This window comes from Rhamphochromis longiceps, linkage group LG7 (assembly GCF_057381845.1).
Source record: "Rhamphochromis longiceps isolate RC_006_pf linkage group LG7, R_longiceps_female_GT1.1, whole genome shotgun sequence".
Classification (NCBI taxonomy): domain Eukaryota; kingdom Metazoa; phylum Chordata; class Actinopteri; order Cichliformes; family Cichlidae; genus Rhamphochromis; species Rhamphochromis longiceps.
Genome location: NC_140563.1, coordinates 24402495 through 24416360, shown reverse-complemented (window position 1 = coordinate 24416360; position 13866 = coordinate 24402495). Strand labels below are relative to the sequence as shown.

Here is a 13866-nt window from a genome sequence, read left to right as displayed (position 1 = left end):
AAAAGTGTGTGTGTGGTTTTTTTTAATGTCAAGTGGTACCATCCAACCTGTGAAAACACACTCAAAGTCTTCTTTGCTTGAATTTACTGAACAAATTAAAATTATTATTTATTTATTTATTTTTTAGTTTACTTTAGTTTTACTCCAGAGCTTCCCAAAGTGTGGGGCCCGCCCACGTATGGGGGCACGGTATGAAAAGGAGAAAAAAAAAAACCATGCTTGGACACTGCTAGCACAGGTGCCCACACAAACACAAAGCAGGAGATGAAGCATCGCTGAATATGTTTCCAAACCAACTTCATTCTAAGCCAAAGACTAGAAAATATGGTGAAGCATATCTGCCCTTTGGTTTCACCTGCACAAGTGGCAAGGTAGGTCTCCACTGCAAAACTGCTTTTCCCTTTGTTGGGAGCAGCGCTGGGCTCTTCAAATCACGGACGCTCTTCAAATCACGGACAAACAATATCCCACATTCTTGATTTTTAGTTCACAAACACTTGTTGTAATGACTAAACTTCTCCTGACATTTTGGAGATGTTAGCTATTTATACAGTAAAGTTACAGTGGGATACAAATAATATCAGACAGATCCTGCCACGATTTGTTCCCTCAGTTCAAATCACAGACAAACAGTATGCCACAGTTGTTTATGTTTTTAAACCCATTTTGCACAGAGAGGCATTTATTGAAAAATGTATTGATAGCAATGTTGAATATTATAACACAGGAAAAAAACAACTACACGTAAAATAATCACACCGTGACGCCTCTGCCTTTCTAAATAGAGGGACAGTAACTGCGTGTGTGTAAGCGTGCGCATAGTCAATTTAACAGTAACAGTATTTTGTCTCTATCTGCAATTCATCTCACGTAAACAATAACGTGGCGCACAGTGTAATGTGAAATAAAGCACATACCTTTGACGTTGCGTGACAAACTTTGTATTCCTCGTCCACACGTAAACGCAAAAAAGGAGTTTTAAAAAATCTCAGTTTTCGGTGATTCGAAACATCGTTTACGTGTGGACGAAACAGCTACGTTTTCAAAAATACCCGTGTAGGTGCGGACGTTAGTGTAAAAGAGTTAGTAGTTTACTTTCTTTCTACCTGTAATTTATTGCAAATTACTTGTATTTGCTTAATTGTTTACTAAATGTTTGAGGTGTGAAATAAACCGCAATGGAGCAAAATATGGGTGTGTGTGGTTGGAGGATGTGTTTGTGCGTGCACGCACGCCCGGGGGGGCACGAACATTTTTCTTGTAAAACAAAGGGGGGCCCACCAAAAAAAGTTTGGGAACCGCTGGTTTTACCTGATTCACATGTGTTCTTTCAGTACGACACTCCGTTTTGGCAGGCTAACGTCAGGACTTGGTTCAACTTTTTAAATAAAAATCAGGAGTTACTTCCACCGAAAGGTTGAGTGGAGCTATTTGACATAACTTTTTAAAGTAAATCCACAAACCTTTTTTTCTGTTGAAAGAACATAAATTACTCCAGTAAACTAAAAAAAAAAAATTTGTTTGTTGAATCTAACTAAATAGTATTCTAAACCAGCCAATAGTGAGGTTTCATTTTTTGAGCTCATCCTTGAGCTTGTGTGCCTGTTTGTGTTTTATTGTTTTTGTGTGTGAAGTTTAAACTACTTTAATTTCTGGATTACTGAGCTGATTTATTATTTTAATATTGAGTTTGACTCCTTGTGATATTGTTGAATCTTTGATATCTAATTCCAATATAACATGATGTTCTTATAATACGTTTCTGTTTTGGCTCATAATTTCTTTGTTTTCTCAGTATCCTGAGCTTTTATGTTATTTTTCTGGTTCCTGTCTAGTTTTCATGCCTCATTCTGTGATTTATTGTTGTGGTTGTTTCCTGAATCGTTTCTTCTTCTGTCTCACTCCTCTGCTTTACATCACTGGAGTAACACTGCTCCTTTGTCTGTGTTTTCATGTTAATTTGACTCATCTTTTCTCTCTGTTTAGTATTTTATGTTATTTTCTTTTTTCCCCTCTTGTGTCCTGTGTTAGTTCTGTGTGTTTAGTTTTACCTATGTCTTGTTCCTTTGCAGTCTGCATGTAATCAACTCTTTCTGTATATATTGTTAAAGCATTAGTTGTGTTGCTCCTGTGCAGCTCTGTGTTTTCTTGCTTATTGCTTGTCTTAATTAGTGATGTGTCGGTCGAGAACGAAACGGCTCTTAGAGCAGACTCTTTGAAGTGAACGACGCAAGCCGGGGTTTTCTTCTTTCTCTCACCCTCTCTCTTGCACTTTTTTTCCCGCTTCACTCCACACGCGAGCCTTGTGCTTTGCGCTGGGAAGAGGGGGGAGGGGCGGTAGTTACACTCGCCAGGCACAACAACGTCACATTAGAAAGGTGTAATGATCATCCACAACTATTTTCAGTTGCGGAAGATAAAGGATTCAAAGTTTATTCATGCAGGCCCATATGAAAGAGAATGTGCATCTTCCTTTTGTTTTCATACTTTTTCATATTTATATTTTATTGTGTTGTGGTTTGCAGTGTTTTGTGTTGTTTCACTTTAAATTTGTTTAAAAGGAAAAAGCTGAAAATTTAAATAGTTAAAAGTTGAAATGTTAATAGTTGGTTTTTGTATTGTATGATTTATTTATTACATTTTATGTGGAGTGAATAAATAAAAGTCTATTTACGGTGGCCCCTAGAGACAAAGCACGTACAAACTCCAAAACACGTACAAAACACAACAGAAATGCTCCAGGATGCTAGGGGGAGTGTTGAGCTTTTGTTACCTAGTGGCTACACAAGCCAGCAAGTACCAATGACCAGATTTGGTGTGTGGTAGTCTTGTCCTTTAGCGGGCAACCAGCGGCGGTACCAGTACGCTGCTGTAGGTGCCGCAGGTTCTCTTGCTTGACCAGCGATTATCTTCCACGCTTTTCGATCTAAGGCGATGGTTCTTACAGGTGTGTGGTAGTAACAGGTAAATGAACTTTTTTTTTTTATTATTTGAATATATATGAGTGCCTGTGTATAAATACACAAACAATACACATATACTTTCAATTGTGTAATTTAAGTGATCGAGGTAGTGTTTTGGAAGTTCAGTTAACGCTAGAAATGTGCTTTGGACTTTTGTTTATAGCCAATATTAAAGACTCATCATTTGTTGTTCAAGTCAGCCTTCTATGTCCTACATTTGGATTCTGTGTCTATACTCTGTACACCTTGCTACAGTCGACCTCACTGACTGAGTCATTAACTGAGAAACTGTTGTCATTTATATATGTATATATGTTATTCTTAGGGCAGCACGGTGGCACGGTGGTTAGCACTGTTGCCGCACAGCAAGAAGGTCCTGAGTCTGGGTGCAGTCCCCCCCCTCCAGGGGCAAGGGTACCTAGACCCGGTTAGTAGAGTACGCTTGGGGAGTGTGATCGTGTATACAGCGTCCCTTTATGTCTGTCTCCACGTCGGTTGAGTGTGAAGTACATATGAGAGCATGAGGGTGGGAATGGATGTTTGTGTCTGTGTGTGCCTGTATGTCTGTGTCTATATGTCAGGTTGGGTATCAGACGCCACCTCTCTGGGGACATCTCGGGCCCTCCAAGGTTTGGAGGCCTATCTCCACCCACCACCACTTCCCCTGCCGGTGGCGGACTCCCTCAGGTATCGGTGCGTTGGTGGTTCTTTGTATCTGGGGGTGGGCGTCCGGGTACACACCGGCTCACTCCTTGGCGGCCGCTTATTGGGGCTCGCTCGGGCCACTTTGGAGGTGGGGTGCCCCCGGCCTCTCGGCCTGGGGCTCGGTCACTCAGGCACAGCTGGCTGCCGGCGGAGCTCACGGGCGCGTCACTGCAACTCCCCCTGGCTTCTGCTCCGCGGCTGCTGAATGAGCTCTCATCTGGGACTCTCCTTAGCGCTTACTGGGACAGTGGCGCGGCTGCCCCTCTGTGGGTCTTCCTTGGTCTCTTGTGTTCTGGGGGCCTCTGGATGTCTGGAGTTTTGATCTCCTCCATACCTGCTTGATACCATAGAGGACGGGGCTGTGGCTCCCCACACTCTCTAGCAGATCATTACATGGAGAAACCTTTGGAATGCAAGCATGCTGATCCACACAGGTATGCACACAGGTGTACACACGGGTATTCACAGATGCGGACTACAGCTTTCTTGGCTGCTGCCTCAAAGCACACTGTGCGCTGTCTATCTTGCGTGCTGCACAATATCGTTTATTATTTAGTAACTATTGATATCTATGACTAGCTAGTTTATTGTGGTGGTGCTTTTTTTTATTATTATTATGTTGCTCTTTGTTGTTTGCTGTCTCCCCTGTTTTTTTTGTTTTTCTTTCTCTCCATACAGGTGACCCAGGAGTTTTTTTTTTTTTGTTTTTTTTTCTCTCTTCCCCCCCTTCTCACCGTCTCTTCTCCCCTTTGGTTTTCTTTCTTCCTCTCCCCCTCTTTCTTTCATTCTTTCCCCCTGTCCTATTAAAAAAAAGAAAAAAAAGAAAAGGATGACAAAGGATGAACTGAAGCTCCGCCATCACGTGATGTCACATGCTGCTGTTTCTGATGTCACTTCCAGAAAAAAAAAGAAAAAAAAAAGAAGGTCCTGAGTTCAATTCCACCATCAGGCCGGGGTCTTTCTGTGTGGAGTTTGCATGTTCTCCCCGTGTTTGCGTGGGTTCTCTCCGGGTACTCCGGCTTCCTCCCACCGTCCAAAGACATGCAGCTTGTGGGGATAGGTTAATTGAATAATCCAAATTGCCACTAGGTGTGAATGTGCGAGTGAATGTGAGTGTGAATGGTTGTCTGTCCCTATGTGTTAGCCCTGCGACAGACTGGCGACCTGTCCAGAGTGTAACCTGCCTCTCGCCCTATGACAGCTGGGATAGGCTCCAGCGCCCCCCGCGACCCTGAAAAGGATAAGCGGAAGCAAATGGATGGATGGATGGATGGATGTTATTCTTAGGACATGAAAAAAAAAATCAATCCTGTACATAGTACAGTCCTCCAAAATAGTACAAAGTATGGTTAGGGCCTATCAAGCTATAAATATGCTGCAGAACTAACCTGCTCGGAAGCAGGTTATAGCTCAGTAGCGTATAAAATCGCTGCTCACTGACCAATCAATTTTCCAGAAATTAGTTTCAGATGCATAGATAGCAAAAGTTGTTTTAAGAGTAACTGATATCATTGTCTGCAGCAACTGTGTCACTGCTGTATCATGTTATTAATGTCTTTATATTTTAAATAGTTTTCCTTTCGTTTGTGAAATCAGACACTTTGTTGATAAAACAAAAATCTGACCACGTTTCTAATGGTCATCTGGTTGGTCATATGCCACGTCTTTCATGTGAATGTGTGCATAGCTAGATTAGGAAACCTTGGGCTTACTGAGCTAATAACCACCTTCATGTGACTGCTTAACACAATTGGCAGGGTAAGTGAAGCCAGGTATTGAATATCATGTGTATGCTGAACTTGTTTCATAGTACATGGCCCAGCTCTGGCACCCCGATGCCCAGGTATCACATGACGAGTGCAGAGAAAAATTCAAGCACAAAAGATATCTGATACCTATAGAGACAGCAAAGAATGTAGCTTGCTAACACACTGTACTATTTTAGCTTATTCAGCCTGGTTTATAATAATTTATTTCACAGCATAATATCAACAAAATAGGACGATAAAATACACAAGATGGCACATGCACCTGCTCTTTTGTCTATTTAAGCCCACACAACCCATGTCTGTTTGTTATGGCACAGCGCTAGTTTGTTACTATGCATCAATGAGCATTAAAAATGTTGGAAAGCAGCAGTTTCACGTCATTTTCTTCTCAGTTCGGTACACAGTAGCCACTGTACCATGACAAACTCTTTGTCTGTACCCACACTGGGTGTGATCTATCATTTATTTCACCACCTCCTTTATGATTTTATCTAACAGGAATCACAATAGAAAGTGCTCTAAACATCTGGTGCATAATTGAAGAAACTAAGCTATGGTGCTTTAATAACATTTATAATTGTTCAAATAGTTGTGCTGTGGGACACTTTTGTAAGATTTCTGCTTGAGATATTACACAAGTTTGACCATTTTATTTTTTATTAATCAAAACAAAATCAGTAAACAATGACAAAAAATAAAACATCCAGTGACATAGTCCTCTTACGGTGAATTCCAGGCTGTGTTCCCACAGACACTTAGAGATTACCCTTGAAAAGATGCAGTAGTTTTGCCAGCCTAAGCTCCTAATGCCAAGGTGTTCCAAAATCCCACAGGCCCAGATGGCAAACATTTTACATTTAGTCTTTAGGCTAAAGGTGGCAAATTGTCTTTTAGACTAAATGTGTTTTGGGAATCTTTGGTTTTACCTTTATGTACTTAGGACAGAAAAACATTCAGTTTGGAGTCCAGTCTTTTAAGGCATGTTTTATATGGGTTGAATAGGATAAAACCAGCATAACAGCCAGTAGGGGGCACTGATAAGGCTCTTGAGCTTGATTCTTTGTACATCCATGCATGACTTTTCTTCTTAGCACAAGAAGGAGGCTGGGTTGGAATCACATTTATTTAAAGTGTAAAACTGTAGATGTTGTCGGCAGCTTTGAGAATAGAATTTTAAGGGCTTGGCTTGGTTATATGTGACTTTAGCTTCTTTGGAAAACTTCTACATCTAGGGATGTGCAGATTGCAGAAAACATCAGAAAAGAACCTAATGCTTGAAATATTTTTGGGGGGTTTCTTGTTTGTTAGTTTTTAACAATTACTCTAGATTTCATTTGTAAAAATATAGTTTTTTCTATGTTATACTGGAATTTGCTGATTGCAGATATTGCCAACTTCAATCAGGTCTCTGACAATTTTGCAAACAATTTAAAGAAAAAAAGCACTGCAACTTCGTAAGTATTTGTAATATGGTAATCCCATCACATACATCTTATAAAGGTTTCACAGTGCCTAGGTCAAATCTATAAAACATTCCAAGGGTATAATCATAGATAACTCTAGGTTTACTTGCACTTCTGTTTATGTAGTGTGCACAAATTCTTCATTGACATTATTGCCTATTGGCCTATTGGTAAGAGGAATGACTAAACAGGGAAAAACAATAGTGAAAAAGCAGAAAGGGGAAAAATAATAATAATAAAGCTAAATGCGAAAGGTGAATAGGGTAAAATTGTTTTGTAATACTTTAAATGTTTTTCTACATTTTATTAAACATAATAAAATATGCATTCATATGCAACTGATAGATCACTCTCAGCTTACACTAATGCAGTCATCAATCCAAACATTAATCTAATAGATGAAATTACACAATGTGAAATAAATATGATCAGTCAGAGATCTTAGAAGTAAGAGAGTTATAGATCGTCACAGGTTGACAACTGATAAGTACATTATTTTGATGACATTTTGATTAGCTGATTCATAGGCTTTGTGACCACCTCCTATGAAGCGCCATCAAAAGAGCAATCTTCAAGATTAAACAGTTCTTCTCCGCAGACATGAGACCTTGATCCTATGTGTCATGTGATGCTAGTGTCTCCCAAGAAAGTGTTAATCCAGAGTGCAATACTGGGCATGAGGGCTTGTCTGGTTTTCTCTGGTCTAGGCTGCTTACCTCCCAATCCTCTTGGCTTGCCCCCATGTAACTGGCTGTAATCTGCCCAGCTCAGATAAAGCACTCTTGCTCCAGAGTCTGTCCCCAGCCTCAACATTAGCTGATAGCACCAGACAAGAGGAAACCTGTCAATGCTCTTTGTAAACAAACTCTTGCTCATCCCGACGTCTTTCGATGTACAAGCTGTTGGATTTAAAATCAACTCTGTGGATGCCTTGAACTTTTGACTGCTGTCGTTTTGGGCAGGAAATGTGTGTGTGTTCCTTTGTGTGTATATGTTTTGGGATGGGTTATTTGAACAAGAGTTTTTTCAGAGTCAAACTACGTCAGCGCTGTTTGCAGTTCTTGATTCAATTCAGTACAACTTCATTATGCAGTTTATTGCCTGAGAAGGATTATGAAAGCACGGCCTTGGACTTGCAGGCATTTCCATTTTGAATGGCCCTCTGTATTCCACCATGTGCTCATGGTCACACATGCCACATGAAAAGCCAACTCTGACTCAGGATTTTAGAGTATCTTAGTGGTCTCTAGTGATTAAAAACGGTACCCCTTGGTCAACAGAAACCTTTACAAATCCATATATCTAAACATCCGTGGCTCTTTTGTCAATGTCACAGGACACTCTTGTGAGGTGCTACAGGCAAATTGTACCTATGTTACCACTTTGTGTCAACAATGTGGCTTTTATTAAACTACCAGCAAATTTGCTCTTTTTGTCACGGTCCTGGGTCAGTGACCCAGTGTTTTGAGTTTCTTGTGCCTCTGAGTTTTCTGTATTATGTTCTTAGTTCTCGTTGTTGTCCTAGCTTGTTCTTTAGTGTAGTGTCTTAGTTTGGTGTTCTTGTATTCTGTTTAGTTCTCTGATTATTTAGTAGCTGCCCTCTGTGTTTCTTAGTTGCTGTCTCCCCTAGTCTAGTTTGCATCTGTGCTAATTCCTGTTTTACTTTGAAGGTCTGTGTCTCATGTGAGTGTATCCTACTTTGCTCCCTTGTCTCATCAGTTCTGATTTCTCCCAGCTGTGCTCTCCTTCTGTGTCTCATTCCCCTCGTTACTTCCCATTGTATTTAAACCCTGTGTTTCTCTGAGTCAGTGTCGTGTCGTCCCTCATGCTGTGTGGATCGCCCTGTGTCTCTCTGTGAGTTCTTAGTTTGTTGTTTCCCCAGTTTAGTTTAGTTTAGGTTAGTTTAGTTTAGTTTGTATGTTTGTCCTACCAGCAAATAAAGCTGTGATTTTTGAGTTCATCCCCTGAGTCTGTGAGTCTTGCATTTTGGGTCCAACTCCTGCCTGCCGCACAGCGATTCATGACACTTTTAGAATGCTACTACATGTTCTGTTTCTTATTATCCACTTCACTTAAAATGTCTCCATGTAAAAGATTAATTTACATCAGTTCATCAGTTACAAAAATATATGTATTTTTACTATTGGCATCAGATAGTAGCTAGTTTTACATTGACGTTGTCCCCTTCTAGGTCATCTCCTTGTGCACCGCTGCACCATGTTTCTCCAAACTGTTTTCTGGAAGTCATGTCCTTCCTCTATACCCCAATCCTAAGAAAATAAATAAGGGTTGATATGGTACAAATCTTAATAAAAAAAAAGAGTTAAAATAGGATTTGGTAGGTGGGGGAACCCTAAGGTCCAGTGTAATGGGGCAGTGCAGCAAAAAGAAGTAATCAGTCACACATACTGTCACATATACTGTGGTTAATACATAAGCAGATTTTACATCATGGCTTTATCATCATGACTTCCTGGCCACTATAAAATTATTATAAAGGCAGACTTTTTGTATGTTAATAAAGAAAGCAATCACCTTAAAGTGGACATGACAGTATCACGGCAAAATGTGCAACAGACACGCCAGTTCGCCATTTTATACTTTGCCTCTCCAAAGCATGAAATGGAGACGCATGCAAAGTTGCAGTAAGCTGCAGAACCAGCAGAGTGAGATATTTTATTTCAAACTAACATTGAAATAATCATGGGAACACATTTTAAACAGACATTATTCATATGTAAATACATATTAGCCAACTAGCTTTATCATTTCTGTCGATTAACGACCCAAGAATGTAAATCATACCTTTCTGTGCTCACTACTGACTTCCTGACTTTAAATATATTATCTCCCCCTGTTGGTAATGCAGATTCTGCATGTGTATCCAGTTCTCGATTTGGACCAGCCTGTCTATTACACACTTTGCTGTGGTTGTGTATTAATGTGTAATAAACCATGGAGCCCAACTTAAAATACTCTAAGATTTAGCACTATCTGTGAATGTTGATTTAAGAAATAAGTATTTAGAGTTACAATTTTTAGAGCATGCGTAGCACCATCTTGTGCCAGTACAGAATGTGAGATCACTAAGTTGGTTGGTTGCTGCTAATAGTCTTGCATTAGCTAGCTAGTAACAGAATTGATAACTCAATAGAAAACAGGGAAACTAAAAGTAAAAAGCAGTCTCGGGGGTGTCACTTTTAAATCGCCCCTGGCTGTAGCAATAACTTTTATGTTAAAAAACTAATTTGTTTTACAATCAACTTTACTCTCTGTCTCCTAAGCAGTAAGTTGTTCTTTATTGTTGGCTAGCTGCACTGTAATGGGAAAATTCTCCTGCTGACTGTAGTGTTAGAGTTTGTCGAGCAGTTTAATAAATGAAGACTATGTGCAAAAGAGCTTGTTTGAGTCAGGCTCACGGTTGATTCACCACACAGACAAACTGTCCGACACTGTCCCCTCTGTGTGTGATTTTTGTTGTTAGGTTGAGTGGACAGACTGAGCAGTTCAATCAACTGGCAGATATATGTCTACAAGATGCGATCAGTGCTATTTTATGCAATAAAATAGTTTTTCTTCTCTTAAAAGCATATCCAACCAGTTTACTACTTATATATCACACAAGAAACTGAAGCATAACTGATAATCCTAGAATGCATGAGCATGTCCACAGGGAGATTTTTTTTGTTCCGTGGACATGCTCATCAAAAGGAGCGAGCTGAAGTGGTTTGCACATCTGATAAGGATGCCTCCTAGGTGTCTCCTGGTTGAGGTGTTCTGGGCATATCCCACTGAGAGGAGGCCCCAGGGCAGACTTAGGACAAACAGGAGAGATTACATCTCTTGGCTGGCCTGAAAGTGTCTTGGTGTTATTCCCCTGGATAAGCAGAGGAGGAGGCTGAGGACAGTGAGTCTGGGCTTCTCTGCTTGGGTTTCTGCCCTCATGACCCTGCTCCTGATAGGCGAAAGAAAATGAATGGAGGGATGGATGGATTTCATTGTACTACTGTACTATGTATGACTGTGCAATGACAATAAAGAGTTATCTTAGATGAACATATCACTGGATGGTAGGATTCCTGATCGTGCTTTGGTAAGAAACTTAGTTATGTTTGGATGTGCTTGGGTAAAGAAAGTATTTTATGGCATAAAATGGTACTGATCACATCTAGTGGACATCTGCTCTGCTAGTTAATTGCCCCTCTCAGTTTACCCACCAGACAAAGAAAAAACACAGGAAGGACAGTATCAGACCACTTTTAAGTTTGAGTTCACCTTGATTTACTTAATCTCTGGCTCTTTTCACAGTGTGCTTTTTTTAATTCTCTCTTCCTTTCATTAAACTCAACCAGTGGTGGCAGGCAGCCACTTCCTTCTTGGACTTTTCTTCCTGTTAAAAGGGGTTTTTCCTTCCCACTGTTGCCAAGTGATTGCTCAAAGTGATTGCTCAAAGTGATTGCTCATTTCATTGTTGGGGTTTTCTCTCTATTATTGTAGGGCAGTGGCTATCAAAGTGAGGTCCCCAGACCTCTAGGGGTATGCAAGGTGCAGATTGGGGGTCTGTGAAAACACATAGTGTCACCTGGCGCATAGTGGCACTTAAAAACATGTGCCAGTGACAACAGTCCCCTCGAGTTTGGCTTTATCGAGAATGTTGATGGAAGACCAAAATGCATTGTGTGTCTTCAAGTGCTAGAAAATGAAGCAATGAAGCCAGCCAAGCTAAAGTGGCATCTCATCTCAAAGCATGAGAGTTATAAGGGGGTCCTTGGAAATATTTTACCCCCTGTATGGGGTCCCTGGCCCCTAAAAGTTTGAGAACCCCTGTTGTAGGGTCTTTACCTTACAATATGAAGCACCATGAAGCCACTTTAGTTTTATTTCTATAGAACTGAATTGAATTAAACACTTTCCATGGCGTTATTGGTTTTGTCACTAACTAGCTAACATAAACTAATGGGAATCTATTAGCAACCAAACAACCTAGTGACATCACATTCTGTACTGACCCAGATTGCTTCAAAAAGTCAGTCCATTTTTAACTGTATCCGGGAAGTGATTTGAATAGTTATTTGGAAGCATTATCTAGCTTGTCTTTGATTTCAGTGGTCAAGGGAACATACAAGTTACTTATACAAAATATCCTGTTAAATGTGATTTTTTTTAAGTTTTAATAAGGTTTGATAAGATTTAAAAATCCTTTCTCTTGGCACTATCAAGTTTTTAGCCTAATGTGTGAATACAATTAATTAATTTGAAATAGACATTTCTCGGTAAGCCATAACCAGATAACCTCACCAAGTTGATCCACTCTCCAGTTAAAAATTTTATATAAACAAGAGCACAGTGCAACTCCCAGTGAAGGGCAAGTTAAGATACTTTAATATATTCATTTATTTGTGTCTATGTGAAGTCGAATGTTTTGAAAACCTCAAACAAAGAAAGTTTTTAACTGTCAAAAAATACCACAAACAGTTTACAGGCCACTGATAAAATATAAAATATCTCAGACAAATCCATCTCAGTCAGACATATAGGGATTCACCCGTTTGCTTCTAAGATGCTTGAATACAACCAAACACCACACAAAAAAAAATGTGTATGGTAAACTCAGCAACCGTGGTAAAAGTGCATACCAGGCATTCTGGCTTCCTCACACAGTAAACTGAGTAAGAGTGAATGCTGTCTGTCTCTCTGTGTTGGCCCTATGCTGGACTGGCATGTCAGCTAAGATAGGCTCCAGCACCCTTGTGATCTAAACTGCATAAGAAGTTAAGGAAATGGGTGGATGGATGATTAAGCCTTGATTTAGTTTTAAAAAGAATGAATCCTTGCCTTCATATGGAAGAGGCAAGCGCAACGATAATCTTGTACAAGATTTATAGTTCTTTTATCTTTGGCTAATAAAGGTTAACGACTTGTTTTGTTTGTTCTTGTCTCTAAAGGAATAAAAGAGCTGGACCAATTGATTGTAGTGCTTTTTACCACACATATGTTCATCGGTGGATTTTTTGGATTCATACTGGATAACACCATTCCAGGTGAATGACAGAATACTTGTGTTAAAGACAATCAATTATAAAGTAAGTTCTATCATCTAACCTCATCCCATCTTTTTCAGGTACTGACAAAGAGAGAGGTATCAAGAGCTGGCAGGACAAGGTGCAAGATGGAAGCAAAAACATGCATGACCAGTCATGCTATGATATACCTTTCTGCAACAAGGTTTTGAAAAGGTTTAGATGTTTCCAGTGCCTCCCCTTCCTCCCTTCTTACAACACCACCCAGTAGGAGGCAACCATGTAATGATGTGGTAGCTCAGTGTGCAACATTAATGTTGGCCTGTTAGCCCCATTAGAACAAAGAAGTCTTAATTGGATGGAATATTCTCAATGACAAAATAAGTGTACATGACACTTACCTTATTTCTTCAGTGCTATTACGGTTCATTTTAAACTTCACTGCTGACAGTGTTTTCACAGTGTCACCTTTCTGCTGAAGTTTCAGTTTCCCATTTTTGTTGATCTGGTTAATTATTTCTGAAGAGTTGAATCTTTGAAACAAATAGAAGTGTTTCACATTACAGAATTTCAAATTCACATTACAGTGTACATAGGAGCTTGCAAAGAAAAGCGTCTGGACTTCTTTAAGTTGCTTGCTCATCCGAGAAGCTTCTTCAGTTCTAAGGTCAAATGGTGGAGAGTCCCAGATATAAACCTAGTGGGAGTAACCCCCCCCCCCCCACAGAGGGACAAAAGGACCCACTGATGATCCTCTAATCGCCTGAGCCAAGGTGTGAAACTGGGCGTGGGTCCCAATCAGCCAGTTTCGGGTGTGTTCATTGTGAAACCTGGCCCCACCTTATCATGCGAATTCCTGAGGTCAGATGGCCCAGGATGTGAGTGGGCGTTAAGGCGTCTGGGAAGGGATCTCAAAACTGGATTATAGATGGCAGACAGTTGGTGT

At 40.2% G+C, this 13866-nt stretch overlaps 1 protein-coding gene across 1 annotated transcript in view; it reads left to right on the top strand.

Annotated features, from left to right (window-relative positions):
- Window positions 1-13346, top strand: part of LOC146665355 (solute carrier family 23 member 2) — a 70561-nt gene extending 57215 nt beyond the window's left edge. The window contains exons 11-12 of the mRNA XM_085412968.1: window positions 12846-12941; window positions 13022-13346. Of these exons, the coding sequence (XP_085269094.1) occupies window positions 12846-12941; window positions 13022-13191 (266 nt within the window). The 3' untranslated portion in view covers window positions 13192-13346. The remainder of the gene's footprint in view (window positions 1-12845; window positions 12942-13021) is intronic.
- The last annotated feature ends 520 nt before the right edge of the window (window positions 13347-13866 follow it).